The sequence below is a fragment of the Ornithodoros turicata genome, chromosome 3, assembly GCF_037126465.1.
Source record: "Ornithodoros turicata isolate Travis chromosome 3, ASM3712646v1, whole genome shotgun sequence".
NCBI lineage: Eukaryota > Metazoa > Arthropoda > Arachnida > Ixodida > Argasidae > Ornithodoros > Ornithodoros turicata.
This window is the reverse complement of record NC_088203.1, coordinates 15,577,806-15,593,281: the sequence shown is the minus strand read 5'-3', so window position 1 is coordinate 15,593,281 and position 15,476 is coordinate 15,577,806. Positions and strand designations below refer to the sequence as shown.

Below are 15,476 nucleotides of genomic sequence, written 5' to 3'. Positions count from 1 at the left end.
CTGCCTCCACATCCTCATCTACCAGGCCTGTGTTTTCGTCAGGAACGCGTATTCCAGCTTTAACAAAACAGTTCCGCACTGTGGCGCTTCACTTCATGCCAGGCAGCGTACATCATTTGTACGGCCATGCTTAGGGTAATCTTTGTCACGGGAGTGGTACGGGCCGCCGGGTTGGGTCCGAGGTCGCGAAGGGTCCGTTCGATCACTCTCCGCTTGTAGCAAACCTTACAGTTTGCAATGATTCCCATGTCAAGCGGCTGAGTTTTGCAGGTGCTGTTTGGAGGTAGAAAGAGTAGCTCCACGTTAGACAGCCGGGGATTGACGCGATGTGCGCTGCAGTTGTCTAGCAGGAGGAGGATCTTCCTGCCTTTCCTTGCGATTTCTTGATCGAGCTCGACAAGCCACTCGGCGAACAGCACCTTTGTCATCCATGCTTTTGAGTTGCTCCTGTAACGCACGGGCAGGCTGTACAGGCTTCGGAAGTCTCGCGGTTTCGCTGACTTGCCGATCACAAACAGCTTTTGGCGATCGCTGCCGTCCATATTGCAGCACAGTAGGACCGTCACTCGGACTTTGCTGTGCTTACCACCAGCACACGCCTCGTTCCTCAATGCATGTGTGTGTGAGGGCAGGAGCTGAAAAAACAAGGCAGTTTCATCTGCGTTGAAAACATCCCGTTCGTCGTACGAGGCGATTTTCGCGGCGTGCATGTCCATCCACTCGTCGATATTCGAGATGTCTGCGGAGGCTGCTTCGCCGACAATTTTTTTTAAATCTGATGCCGTGCCTCTCTTTAAAGCGGTGCAGCCAACCGTTTCCAGGACTGAACCCCTCGTGCTCCATCAGAAAGGCCAGTTGCTTCGCTTTCGCTGTGAGAACGGCACCACTTACAGGGATATTCCGGCCACGGACTTCCAGAAACCACTTGTAGAGAGCGGCCTCGACGTCTGGGAGAGCTGCTCCCCGCATTCTCTTTCGTTTCCCGGACGCACCGTCCAGTGTCGCGGACGCAAGAATCTTGTTCCAGTTCCTGATGATTGTAAAAACAGTCGGCTGCGAAAGACCATACTTTGTAACCAAGGTCTTCACTGGAATCCCGGAACGATGGTCGTCGAGGATGCTGTGCTTAGTCTCGAGGCTGATAGCTTTTCTCTTCAGCTGACTTCCCGACGACGCGGACGCCATGGTTGCGAGTGCAGTCGAATATTCACGTGCCTACGATCTGCAATGTGTGCTGTCGGCTCAGCAGGCACTCCCGGTGTCGAAGTGGAGGAGAAAAGGGGAAAGAGGAAAACGTCTCTCCGCTACTCTCTCCGAGGTCGCGTGCGTTAGCTGCGGTTCAGTTTTCTCCCGTGACTCACTAATCCCTCTGCTCGGGCGTCTAATCCCCAAGGACGCAAAGTGGCCTCAAAAGTGTTCCAAGAAACCTAGCTTGCATTGCTGAACGAATGGAACCCATTCTTTGAGTTCCTTTCTCATTTTTCCCCGGGGCTCAGAGCAAAATCCCATTGTTATACACGAGCAAGGCATTCCTGTGACCATTGTACAAACGAAGTTTTGTTTGCACGTGTTTCAATGGGCTTGCTGACGGGATCCTACAATTTCATTGTATTATCAGAGTTATTGTTATATTGAAGATTGTAATAAACGGGCTCGACTGTACTATGGACAAGGTCCACCTGAAACAATGGAGCTGTTAGATGACGTCATGATCCTGGCATGCTCAAGCCTGGCCGCGGACAGCTGCATGGTTCAAGGACGCGTACGGCTGCGCTCTAGACAGGGGACATTTTAATTATTGACTTTCTTCCTCCAGCATTTGGCATTCGACATCTGACCACTCTTTCAGCGTCTGGTTTGCTTGCCCTGCAGATTTCTATGGGTGTTCGTACTGTGCTGCCTGCGTCCCGCTACGCCGCTATTCTCGCCGATTTTCCCGCTGTGACCAAGCCGTTCAACCTTGAGGTTACACCCAAGCACTCCGCCATGAACCTCATCCAGACCACCGGACCACCCATGGTATCACGCGCCCGTCGGCTCTTTGGTGAGCGTCTCAAGATTGCTCGCTGTGAGTTTGACCACATGCTGCAGCTGGGGCTCATCCGTCTATCGTTCCACCAATGGTCATCATGGCTGCATATGGTACTGAAGAATGGCCCCGGTGATTGGCGGCCTTGCGGCGACTAAGCCCTGAATTCCTGCACAGTACCAGACGAGTATCCCTTGTCGCACATCCACGATTTCGCCAGTGGCCTTGCTAGTGCGACCGCCTTCAGCAAGATCTATCTGGTCAAGGCCTACCACCAGGCCTACGAGGTCTTCCATTCGTGTTTGTGTATCTGGACGATCTGCTCATTGCCAGCAAGTCTTCTGCGGAACACGAAGCACACCTGCGCCAGGTGTTCCAGCACCTGGACGACAACGGTCTTGTCATCAATCCCAGCAAATGCCTTTTTGGCGTTCCATAGTTGGAATTCCTCAGCCACAGCATGTTGCCGGACGGCATTTCACCGCTCCCTTCTAAGGTACAAGCCGTTCAAGACTTCCCCGTGCCTTCTTCACTCGTGCCTTCCCCGTGGCTTCTCAGCCTCGTAAACTTCTATCGCTGTTTTATTCCACACTGTGCTGACCTTTCACGAGCCTTGACAAACCTGCCATCTGACTCTCCACTCAGGAGCTCTCACTGCCTTCCAAAAAATCCAGGCGGCCCTTGCCTCAGTGTGCCATGCTCGTACATGCCTAATGGTGGACGGCTCATCTCATGCCGTGAGCGTCGTTCTCCAGCAGCAGCAGACCGGTGATGATTGGGCCCCCTTGACTTTCTTCTTTCAGTGGCTCAAGCCATCTAAGAGAACTATAGCACCTTTAGCCAGTACTCCTCGCCATCGACTACGCTGTGAGGCACTTCCAGCGCTACCTCGAAGGCCGGTGGTTCTACGTTCTTATGCACCACAAACCTCTAACGTCTGTCTTCAAGTCCAACCGTGACGCACACTCCCCAACTAATCTCTGTCTTCTCTTGCTCATCTCGGAGTACGCCACCGACATCCGCTTCATCCGTGGTGGTCAGAACGCTGCGGCCGACGCACTGTCACCCCTTGAGGGTACCACGTATTTGGCCGTCATGAACTTCGACACTCTGACCGCCGCGCAAGCAGGAGATCCTAGGCTCAGTCACCTTCTATCAGAGTTGGTTTTTGGCACGACCCTGCGTTGACCCGCTGACTTCTGGTACCCCGGTCAACCTGAGAAACCTGTTCCCCCGGCCGACTATGTCCACGGCCTTCGATGCTTCTTCCTTCAGCTTGCTCCGACTCCTCCGCGCCAGCCCACCACCGTCCCGGTTTTCGTTCCCTGAGACCTCAAGTCCTGCACACATGCCGCAGTCCATGCATGCCTTCCGTCTGCTGTGCCGGTCTGACAAGACGATTACCCTCGACATTGCCGGACACAAACAGGTGGTGTCGTTAGACCATGTGAAACCTGCTTACATGGAGTCAGAGTCCCCTGCACCACTTCCTTGCTCCACTGTACGACCTCTGCAACTGGAGCCCAGGCTCCGTCGAACTGTCTCCTGGGCCAGCCCCCTCAGCCTGTCTTCAACTCCCGCCTCAGCCTGTCGAAGGGGAGGGGGAGCCCTGTAACGAGCCGCCCCATCTGCAACGCCATCAGCGCTCGCACGCTTGGGCGCGCTAATAAAGGCACGGCGCACGGGCTGTTCGGCCAGTTGGATTAGTCAGAACGTTGTCTCTTTCCTGGAACACGCTACCTACAAGATAATAGGCCCCCGTACAGAGTGCAGCCGTACGCGTCCTTGAACCGTGCAGCTGCATGACTGGGTGATGACGTCATGTCGCGGGTCTATTGTTTCAGGTGAACCTTGTCCATCGTAGTTGCATTGGGCATTAGTGAAAAAAAAACAGTGCAGCCTAGAGACAATAGCATGACAATGAGCAAGGCCTGCAGACTGTGCAAGGATACACTTCTCTCTTGGCCTATCGCGGGTATGGATGTCTCACTTGTGGATGGCGCACGTTGATTCTGTTCCTAGCAGTTGCGTTGGTCGTTAGTGGAAAAGTGTAGCCTAAGTGGAATTCAGTTTGCCTCTCACTGGGTACGGATGTGTGGCTTGTCATTGGTGGGTGGTGTGCGACGATTCTGGTGGATTTTGCATCGAGTGGTTTTGCAATGAGGTAGTGCTGTGCACGTGGAAATACTTCGATGCTGGTGAGTATTTTTCACTCTGTTCAAGTGTCTCTCTCTGTGCTTGCTTTCCTTTGTTGCCCAGCAGTTGTGCGATTTTGCCTGGTGCTCATTGAACAATGTCCTGGCATCCCCCGATCTGCTCTGTCTTATGATGCATGCTTTCCTTTGTTTTTACATCTAGCTCTGTATTTTTTGGACAAGAAAGTTTCTCGTTTGGTCATTCTTGTCTTGACGAGGACGCTAGTGCTGCCGCACCCTTGATCAATACAGGAGTAGTGCTAGAACGGCTCTTAATAATTTTGCAATTCAATTAGTAACTGCAAGAGGGACAGATGTGTGGCTTTTAGAGGAGAAAAAAAGCATTACGATTCAGTTCTCTGCCTGCCTCTCGGATGGAACGGACGTGATAACCCCGCTTTGTTTGCAATTAGCCGTGACGTGCACTTTGTTAGCATGTTTTACTCTTGCTTCCACAGCAATTTTCATTCCTCTGTCTCGATTATGAGTGCTTTTCTCCATGCTTGTTCAGAGCTGTCCAACCTGCCCACACCTGCCTTGATGTCACACCTGACGTCCTAGGATGTCCAGAACTGGTCGTCACAATAACGACGGTGGCGCCACCTGGTGTTATGCTTTGCAACTATGTAGTCACCTGCCTCTGTGCTCCATTCCATGGTCTGCGGCGGCACACCACGGTCTGTGGTGTGCTCGGTCGGCAGCCGTTCCAGACCGCTCTCTACACTATGGCATCATTGATCTCCAACTAAACTGATTCTCTCCACTCAATTTCTATCTATTTCTTTATTCTTTGTGACCATGAGTGTCCCGAAACATGCAGGGTGGTGTGGACATGAGTTAGATGCTCCCCAATTAGTGTGGTGACTCCATGGATGGTCCCAATTATGGTGGGGAGTCCTAATTAGCTCTAATGGCTAACTTAATGGTGTCGACATCCCCTGTGTGTTTCTGGATAGTCGTGGTCACTGCTTATTACTTGAGGCAACGAGTGAAGGGACACGTGCCTATAATACTCCAGAGGAAGAGGGTGCAGAACTCTAGGGTGCTGTACAATGCATTCATGATCGAGTGAACCAAACCGCAAATCCCTTAAAGAAGCATGGAGGGACTCGGAAAGAAATATGTTGGGAGAAGCAGAAATTAGGACTAGAAGGCCTGCGGTACACATTCGCAGAAAAAGCCTGACAGCAAAGTGCAATCGTGATGCGCAAGAGGTTTAAACCTCGCGTGTCTTCAAGGCTTGTTCCTTTTTGACTGCCACGTCAGTCACCCCATAGACTAGGAGGTACCCTGGTTCGAATTCCGGAGCCGGCTGTGCTGTCCGGAGTTTTTCCTGAGTTTGACTCAGATGGGCTTTTAGTCATATGTCAGCACAGTTTCCTTAGAAGTCGGCCCAGGACGCGCATTCGCCCAGGGTGTCAGTCGTGGCATTGCCCACGTTTGTGAGGTGGAGCCCTTTGCCCAGCACCAACACCACACATAGTAAGGAGAGCGCCTTCTTTGTTTCTTGTTGCTGTTGCATTTCGCGCCGCCCCTCCCACTGGTCATTGTCCTTAGCAGACGATTCTTGCCCGCCAATATAAAGCGTCAACTGACAAGATGTCACCACAGCATGGGTGAGTTCGCCGCAGCTGCGCGCACTCATGTAAATTATTTTGTTTTCAGCAAATTTGCACCCCGAAAGGAAATATTTTGCATGGCAGTTCCTGAAGGTAGTATTGTCCATATCATGTGGTAAAGGAAAAGGAAAATACATGTTCCAAGTGACTTCCACGCTCTTTCCACTTTACATCCATAGGATCAGATATGATACAAAGATTGATGGTTGGTCTGCCAGCCTCGTATGCCGCACGCAAATACAATTGTTGAACATCAATCTTCCACATGTAACCGACCTTTGCTGTTGTTGCGCCACAAAACGTTAAATCAAATCAAATTCACCTGTGCACGACAACAGAAGAGGTACCTTCTGTTCGTGGGAAGTACATGACACTTCTTCCAGATTTCATCAGCGGAAAAATGCCGTCACGTGACAGGCGCATAGTTTTCAATATATGACGTGGGAATGAACGCGCGCGAGAAGGATTGCAAACAAGCATTTATCTTGTTATGATGTCCCGCTGTACCGAAACCCTTGCGGCAATTACTGTTGTGTACCGTTACGTATTGAGGAACGAAGGGAATAACAAAAAGACCTCGTACCCTTGAAAAGTTGACCCATTTTTCGAAGATACACGAATCATTGATGGCATTGAAGTCGCTCTTAAACTGTCGCACTGCCAGGTTGATCGACACGGCAAACGCAGGTAGCACTGACACAACGTTTTTCAGGCCACGGACGCTGTGCTGCAGTAGGCGTTTTTGGGAATGTTCAGAACGGTTACGAAGCGTGGATGGCAGCCCAACGACGCACGGTGTGAGGGCCCAAGTGTTTCGGTGGGCCATGAGTATCAGCACGTCGACGTAGCTGTGGGAAATTGATGAGGTTATTAGGGTTGCCGTCTGTACATGATATATAGTGCGAAGGACACCGTGTAAAGAAGCAGTTGAAGGCCCTCTTTGAAAATTTTCTACTTTTGATTGTGTTGTACTGCGCAACAAATAAAATGTGCTCATTGCGAAACAACAATGGATGGTCCAACCTGAGCAATGTTTTTTGATGCACGTGCCTCAACTCAACCACTCGATTTTTCGCGAGATCCTGAGCCGTGCTGGCGGCATTCCGTTACGTAGAGGGTCCTTCCCTAGTGAAAATGTATCTGAGAGGCCTCTCAGGATTTTTTAAGAGGCCTGAGAGGACCTTTTAAGAAATTCTGAGAGGTCTGAGAGGACCTCTCAAGCAGTCCTAAGAGGTCTGAGAGGACCTTCTACGAAATTCTGAGGGGTCTGAGAGGACCTCTCAAGCAGTCCTAAGAGGTCTGAGAGGACCTTTTAAGAAATCTTGAAAGGTCTGGTAGGACCCTTTAGCACTTCTGAAGGGTCTGAGAGGTCCTTTCAAGAAATCTTGAAAGGTCTGGTAAGACCTTTCAGGCAGCGCAGAGGGGTCTGAAAGGACCTCTTAGAGAAAATCTGGAAGACGTTGTATAATCATTCATGTAGTCCTGAGAGGTTTGGGGGGACCTCTCAGACAGCTTTGCGACAGTGCGTCGTGCAACACCTCCCAGAGCAAGTTGCTACGTGTTTTCCGCGCCGCGGAACATGCTACCTCGTCCGCTTTGGAAAATAGATCGCAAGATTTCACGTGTTTGTGCATTATTCCTTCAAGGAACACGTGCCGTGATAACCTTGTATTGCCTTCCCCCCTTGAAGCCATTGTTCTTGCAATCCGTGCATTGTTGCACTGCACTTAAGTGGAAGCGTTTCGGCCAGTCGCCAGCGGTTGAATCAGTCTGTTTTGAAACGTTGAAGTGTGAGGACGTCGGCCGCGGATCTCAAGTAATTTGCGTTTTGTCTTCGGGATTGTAACTGTTTTTGAGGTATGTAGACGATGTCTCAAATATGCTTTTGTGATTGACAGCCATTCCTCTTCACTTTAGGCTTTTACCACTGTTCGCAGACACGCATTATGAGCGCCGATAGGAAGATTACCAACCACGTAACGTTACCAACCGCGCTGGGTGCCAAACTGTGTGTTATATATTTCGATGCCTACACACTGACTTACACTGACATTTTGAAGTTGTATTTCTTACAGATGAATCTCGTACGAAGTGACAGATGGTGAAAACACAAGGTGGTGAGAAGCCAATCTCTCCAGTTAGTTGGTGGCTTACGCAAGCAAGGGAAACTAGATGGTGCATCGCAAGTCCCGAAGTATACGTAAAACAGATGAACTTGATCACCGAGAAGCAGAGTTCCTCAAGAATATTTTTAATCGCCGCTGCGGATATTGTGAATATGTGTCCCATGAGTTCACGCTTTGTGGAATACGACAGTATGTGTTGATGATGACTCGTACGCTTTCGTAGACATGTAAGTGCTAAATCTAGTTTCTGTTGGTGCAATTTACCTTCGTGTAGTTTCTTGCGAGCGATCCTTCAACAAATATTAGATATTCACAATTCTGTAAGACATTTGAAATAACTGTTACATAATCAGATAGCAGTGTGCATGCCTTGAGTGTATCTGTACAATCGAAGGAACTAAATATATGTGGAGTTTTGTGACATGTACTTGTCTGTATCTATGTCTGGTGTATCATATAGCACTGTATGATTATACCACTCCGACGACAGGTGGAGCGTAGATGGCGAAATTGAACATTGATGTTCCGATGTCAGATCTGGGCATTAGCTTCTGAGAGGTCCTGTCAATCTGAGAGGTCCTCTCAACCTGAGAGGTCAGCCTGAGAGGTCCACCAGCCTGAGAGGTCCTCTCAACCCGAGAGGTCAGCCTGAGAGGTCCACAGGCCTGAGAGGACCTCTCAGCCTGAGAGGTCCTCTCAGTCCCATAACATATTAGACCTGAGAGGCCTCTCAGATACATTTTCACTAGGGTTTGCAATTAGCGCCGCGCCATATTCGCGTCTCTTTGTGAGAAATTGATCTTCGCGGCTACTCTCAACGCTGGCGCAATGCTGCAAGGACAAGATTATTGTCCATATCCTTAAACGATACTCGACCCGACGTCTTGCCTCGACTCCAGTGAGAGCAAGAGTAGCGTTCCTCCACCTGAGGAGCCACTGTGCACTACAACGCTGCATTGTAGCGCCGCCGTTTACTTTGACCACGTTTGACGCCGACGTTTGGGACTCGAGGAAAGCCGGAAGCATTTCCTCCGCTTCGGGCCCTTTTCTAAGGCACAAGGCCTGACTCGACGTCAGCCGGGACTGCACCGGGATAGCACCATAGAAATCTTATAGAGAGGGGTTAGAAGGAAGGGCAGGGAGGAGGATCAGAGGAGAGCTAAGGACTTGAACGGGCTCTTCCCTCTCTCAAAGTAGGCGCCCAGAGGCAGCCACATTGAATCAGCCAGGGGAATGTCGCGTATTTTTAGCCTATGAAAACTGGCACAATTCCGAAAACAGGTTTCAACGCTTGCTGCGCTGCTTCCATTGGCTGCGGATTTTGTCACTGTCCGCTCGTGCCCAGGCTCGTAGCCAAGGCAGGCTAGCAGCGGTGGTCGCAGTGTGGGGAGGTGTATGCATCCTGTCCTGTGGTGACGGCGTTCCCACGTGGTGGCCGTGTCCTGTCTGCGTTTCATCGTATCTATTTTTTCTCACCAATCTCAGGGTTTCAGTAACGGATTACGACTGTGTATGACTGCACCGGAAACCTTTTTTTGTGTGTTGTGTTTAATATGCTTACTGGCTTGTTTTCTTGTATGCGGCACATGTACCGCATGTAAGAAAAAAAGCGTGCGTACGTAAGCGTGTATGCGTGTAGACTTTCTGAACTCCCGATACAACTTTTATGCGTAATGTACATGGGTATGGTGTGTGTACCGTTTGTGTTTTATATTTGAGTACGGGCCTTGTTTTCTAACAAATAGTGTTGCTATTAATTGCGTTATGCTATCGGCTAAATTTATCCGGGGCAGAGTGCTGCCGCGACAACGCTGGCTCCTGGGTGATTCCAATATGGCGCTCCTCACCTTCATTTCCCTCTGTTCTTTCTGGATAGCACAAAGGTCGCGCGGCACCGCTCACATGACAGCCTTTTGAGGGAGTGTAGTAAATTTAATTTCGCCGTGATAGGACACCGCAGGCGACTAACAACACTGCCGGACACTTTCGCCAGCTGCCAGTCGTGCACATGATGGCTCCTTGATGGCTCCTACTCGACTCCTCGCCTTAAAGGGATACCTCGGAACGATCGGTGAAAAAGTTGCTACACATTGCAGTTGGTGCATAACATCCACGGTATGCATGATGTAAAAACCTGCCATCAGCTTTGTTTCTTTCTCGTGTGACGAATTATGCCTCAAATAAGCGAGCAATTATGCCGAAACAGGGATGAGGAGAGGAGTCGCAGAAAGTTTCCCTTCCGAAGACCAACGCGTTACGTCACCCTGCATGGAGCGGATAAGTAATATACCACACCGGTCGTATAGCCGCTGTATTACATTCCCCGAACAAAACAATGGACGAAGATTGAGAATCAAACCGCTCAAACACAGATGGAAAGAAACAGTGTCATCTGGTTCCCTGAAAATCAGAAAGCAGCGCAAGAATGGTACGACTAGTGCACGATGACGTTAGCCCAGCAAAAAAAGAAAGAAGTAGTACTTCTATGGCTCGGTGGGAGACAGACTTTTTCCAATTCCAAAGATTTAAAAGAGAGTTTCAAGATAATCACAAGAGTCTTTTTTTATGATTCCACCTTCATTTACATGTGAGGTATTTCACAACTGTATTCAGTTCGTGTAAATGATTGTGGAAATACTGTAAGCTTGAAGTCCATTTGGTTCTGAAGTCTCCATTCCGTTTGGTTCCGAAGTCGAAGTCTCCAGTAAGTGTACCGCCCCTCAACTTGAGGAGCCAGTGGGCCTCAAAGCAACGCCGGCATTACCGTTCAGTACTGCGGGAAAGCACGAAGGACTTCGTCCAAGATATTTTTCCACTCAAAGTTGATTTTTAAAACAAAAAACTGGCATCGAGGAGGACTTCACGTGGAGCGCACATTCTCGAATTTTACGGCCATGAATGTCGCTTCCTCGTTGCTTTAAACGTTCAATACACTGTCAGCACCAGCTTGCGTCGCCAAATAAAAAACAAAAAGGAATTTTTTGCTACCACGACTAGTACTCTTCACGTTAGTAAGCTGGCAACCATGTCAGCAGTCGCCAGAGCGCTGGCGCGTTGGGAAAGTGGCTGGCTAATGGACAGTGTCCTCAGCATCAACAGATCATTTTGTGCTGTGACGATTATGTGGCATAACTAAAGTCAGAGCATGCATAGGGCTGCTGGTACGTCCGCGGGTATAAGGGTACGCGTCGGTATGTGCGTGTGCGGATACGGGTTGCACCAATGGCACTGCGAGTGCGGAATCGGGCCGCGCGGGTGTGGTGCGGGTACTAATTTTTTATACCCGCACTTATCTCTACTCAGTTATCACTGTGTCTAGCACTCATAGCCACAACCAAAATTAGAAAACAGAATCGGCAAGCTTCAGCAAGCGTAAGTGCATAATGGTAATGAATATGGATGCTACATCATAGTAACAATGTATATAGTAAACGGAGATTCTGGGCTTGGCGATTGGCCATTGTAGCAACGTCAGTATCTTTTGACGCTTGTCCCTGTCAGCAGGGAGGAAACGTCGGGGAGGAACATTCTGCAACAAAGCTTACCTTGCGATGTCAGTCTTGGCCCAATTTGTGTATCCCTCGATGACTGAGGCACCGTACAGAAGTATCATGTTCTGATTTTTCTTAAAGGAGATTGACCTCATTTTCTACGGAACGGAAAACGTAAAATGAGCAAAAATGTGTCTTTTACGAAACAAACGAGGTACTCCAGCAAAAGCACATCAGAAAGCAAAAAAAAAAAAAAATAACTGGACACGAATATGTGAACAGCGTGGGCGAAAGTAGTGGGTAAGCTGAGTGGACACACACGCATCAAAAGGTTCATTTCACCAGCGTCAGCTAGTGTCTGTCAATAACGACTTGCTTTCGGTGGTCGTACCTATGGGGATGACGTGCCAGAAGCCGCATGGCCAGCCAATGGCAGTCATGGAAAACATGAGTTTGCAAACCTCTGCTCCCATTTGCTGAAGTAGACGACGTCGCGACTCTATAATACGTTCGTAATACTCTATGTTCGTTTACTGAACTGGAGCAACTCGGGAGCCGATATATATAGAGTTGACTCTTGCTGCTGCGGCTCTCGTGATGTCATCGCACGGGCACTGACTCGCGTTCTAAAATTCCAAGAATCAACGCTAGAGGTGCTCGAGAGTCGATGCGAGGGGTACGAGTTGATGACGCCCGATGACACTCAGACGACACGACTCCGACTCGCGCAAGTTGAATAAACGAAATAGAGGCACTAAGCATGCTTTCTACATCTAGGTGGCGTTGTTGTCCAGCCAGCTTCAGATTTCCAATCCAATTCAATCCAGTCCAATTGCGTCGGTGATTAGACTGCGTCGAAGAGCGCGAGAGGAGAACATGGCCTCTTTTCCTTCCTAGGGATGTAAAATTTTCTAGTCTCGGCAACTTTCCTAAAAGTGTCTAGGCAACTTGTACCCTGCCACTAAGTTGCTGGCGTCCTCGGCTGGGTTCGAACCCACGCCTCGGGATCAGAAGACGAACACCCTACCGACTGATCTACCAAGTCTGGCACATACAGTTACTACAGCCTGTAGCTTGTTTATTGAGATGAATATAATGGCAGTTCCCGAATAAAAGTTCAGTCGTGCAAGCGTGCCGTGCACCTACGATTACAAGAGTCAATGCATAGCAGTGACTTATCAGTTCTCTAGATTACATATCTAGATACATATCATAGATCATCATATCATACATACATATATACATACATCATACATACATACATCATACATACATACATCATATATACATACATACATATCATACATATCTCTAGATACATATCAGTTCTCTAGATTGCACAACGCAAGTGGGGCATTTGTGTTGTCTACATATAAAGCTCTGAAGGACATTAAATCCTTGTAGATTTCAAAGAGATTGAGCGTTGCAGTGCAAATTGAGATATGATGCAAAACGTACGAATCCTCTGTTTACAAATCAAGAAGGAGGTAGAGCGAAAAGGGGAGCTGAGAGATTGCTTCCCACACGGAGAGGTATCGCTTCTGCGGATACGTCTCCATGTTGTTCTTTACCAGGCTTTTAGTAAGCAGACAATATCAGTTTTTGTTGTCGCCTGCTAGTTACGTCAGTAATTTCGTTTCGCACGTTGTGCCCCGAGCAAAATGTTTCCATTCGGTTTCCAGTACTTGCACACTGCTCGCATTTCTCTTGGGATTGATGATTCGCAGAAGGAGAAATGCATCTAACGTCCGGCAGCGGGCAAACTCTTTTACAAAAGTGCCATGAACATTGTGGTCAAGAGCGAAAGCGATGAACGACGATGTCGAGCCTTCGCTGCCGCTCATGGAAGTATATTTTGTATGGTGAATGTGAAAGCTAAACTCGCGCATCTCACAATGCACTGGCACGCGAAAAACGCGATCTGGAGTTTGGAAGTTTATATGCATATATAATGTATTGAGTACCTAAAAGAAAACTTTTTTCGTGAATATTTCCAGGTTTCTTTTTCCTTCAACATAACATACCTCATTTTTAAGTTCATAAAAGCCCTTAGTTCTTCTGATGCTTTGAAGATAGACGTGGGGAGCAGAGCGCAGCTGCGTGCAGAACACAAGGCAAAGGACGCTTGACCCTCGATACCACTGCAAGTTTCTTTCAGCGAAGATTGTTGGTCATTAGACGTTTTGTTTCATTCGGTGATGCAACTCGGTCATCCCTCGCAACGAAACTCTGTTCCCTTTTCTCTACTTTTTTTCTGCATAGACTAGGATATGTAGTGTACCGCGCGCACTGCGACGTCAGGCTTCTGGACTGGTCCCAGAATGGTTCCAGTTGAATGTGGATGGTACCAGCTGGATTCCCAAGTGGGGTGGCTGGTTCCACTTTGCTGACATCAGTGGTACCACTCTAGTCTCAGATGGTTCCAGAGGTTCCAACTGGAGCCTCACATGTACCATTTTGTTCCCAGAATGGTCACTTGAGACTCCAAGTTGGGCAGCTTCCCAGCTTCCCCCTTTGAGATTTCATTTTGTCCACACTTGCCATATATGCTTCTGGTTTTGTTTGATCTATTACTCTGATCTATTTTAGCACATGCGTGGCCTCTTTTTATTGCTGTTTATCCAGGTGCACGCGTCTGCGATGAAATATACTATATCCCTGTAACTCCAATTCGTGCACATATTCTCATCGGAAGGTGCATGAATATCATAACATATTAAGTACCAGAGAAATGTAAAAAAATACATCTCAACAACAACAAAAATTAAACTAAATAACTAGAAGAAAGACAACGAAAAAAAGAAGAAAAGGTAATTGCAGAGGCTGATGCAATATGTGAAGACGCCACGGCGGCTCGGCGAGCGCCGAGAGAGAGAGGAGAGTTCGAGAGGCGAGACTGGCAGGTGGCAGTTGGAACTTGGACGCGTCGCGGCAAGTGGTTTTGTCTTCCGTTGCCGTCGCAAGGATGGTGTACCTCCCTCCTGTGCAGTATTTGCGTGTGTTTTAGTGCGCTTTGTAAGACAATGCGATGACAGTGGTTTCTGTGCAACATATTGTCGATTTCCTGGAAGGGTTTTGACGCCAAGAAGACGTAAACGGCGTAGGGGCAAGAACGCACTGTGAAACGCCAATCGGACTGCACGTCGCGAATGTTTGCAGGTATGAGTGATGACCGTGATGTTTTGATTACTATTAATTAGATGTTTCATTTAAGAGACTTAGGAGGAACTTGAAGAGAAACAGGATAAGAAGATTCCGAACGTACGGTGGGAAGGGGGTGTATGTCGCGACCTGCATGGAAAACAGGAGTGTCATGTGTCATCTTCTCTGAGAAAATACAAGATGTGAGGTGGCCAACGAACGAAAGCTCCCTGTGGTCCGTGACTGCATGGCACAGTCAGGCATATGCTTTGTCAAGATACAGTGAGTGATCAGACTTATACTACATAGTATGTACATGTAGAGATGTATTGATTATTTCTTTCTAACTGTATTTACTTGAGTAATATGTGCATTTCTACGCATTATTTTCGTTCATGCATTCAGTGGTCCCAGCTACTAAGTGGCCGGATCCCGGACCACTTAGCAGAGGGGACCACTGGATCAATTCCAGTGGTTCCACTCACTCCCAGTGACTGGTCCCAGTCACTAAGTGGTTCCACTCCAGATTTTTGCCTGGGTTGGGATCGGGGCCTAGTCGGGTCCCACTGAAATCCCATCCGTCAAGCGTTCCCACTTCCTGACTGGTTCCAGATCCCAAGCAGTCCCCATCCCAGAGTGGTTCCCTACTGGGACCACCTGGGAGTGGGGACCAGCATCCCTGCTAGAAATGGTCCCATTGAAGATTTCCCGAAAAACTCATTGAATTCAATTGGACGTCTTTCAGACAAACACCATTAAAAAACCCTGAAATTCCAATTCCCAATAGATGATTTGGAACAAATATTATATTGGACACAACTGCCCAAGCAGCACAAAGGACCGGGGCGAAGCCGGTCCAGCATTGGGAAAGAATC

At 48.6% G+C, this 15,476-nt stretch overlaps 1 protein-coding gene across 2 annotated transcripts in view; it reads right to left on the bottom strand.

Moving 5' to 3' along the window:
- Nucleotides 1-15,476, bottom strand: part of LOC135388196 (uncharacterized) — a 141,328-nt gene that overhangs the window by 52,188 nt on the left and 73,664 nt on the right. For both annotated transcript variants that reach the window (XM_064617586.1, XM_064617587.1), the window contains exons 70-71: nt 11,515-11,618; nt 6,427-6,691 (exon numbers count right to left, since the gene is read on the bottom strand). In XM_064617586.1, coding sequence (XP_064473656.1) covers nt 6,427-6,691; nt 11,515-11,618 — 369 coding nt within the window. The remainder of the gene's footprint in view (nt 1-6,426; nt 6,692-11,514; nt 11,619-15,476) is intronic.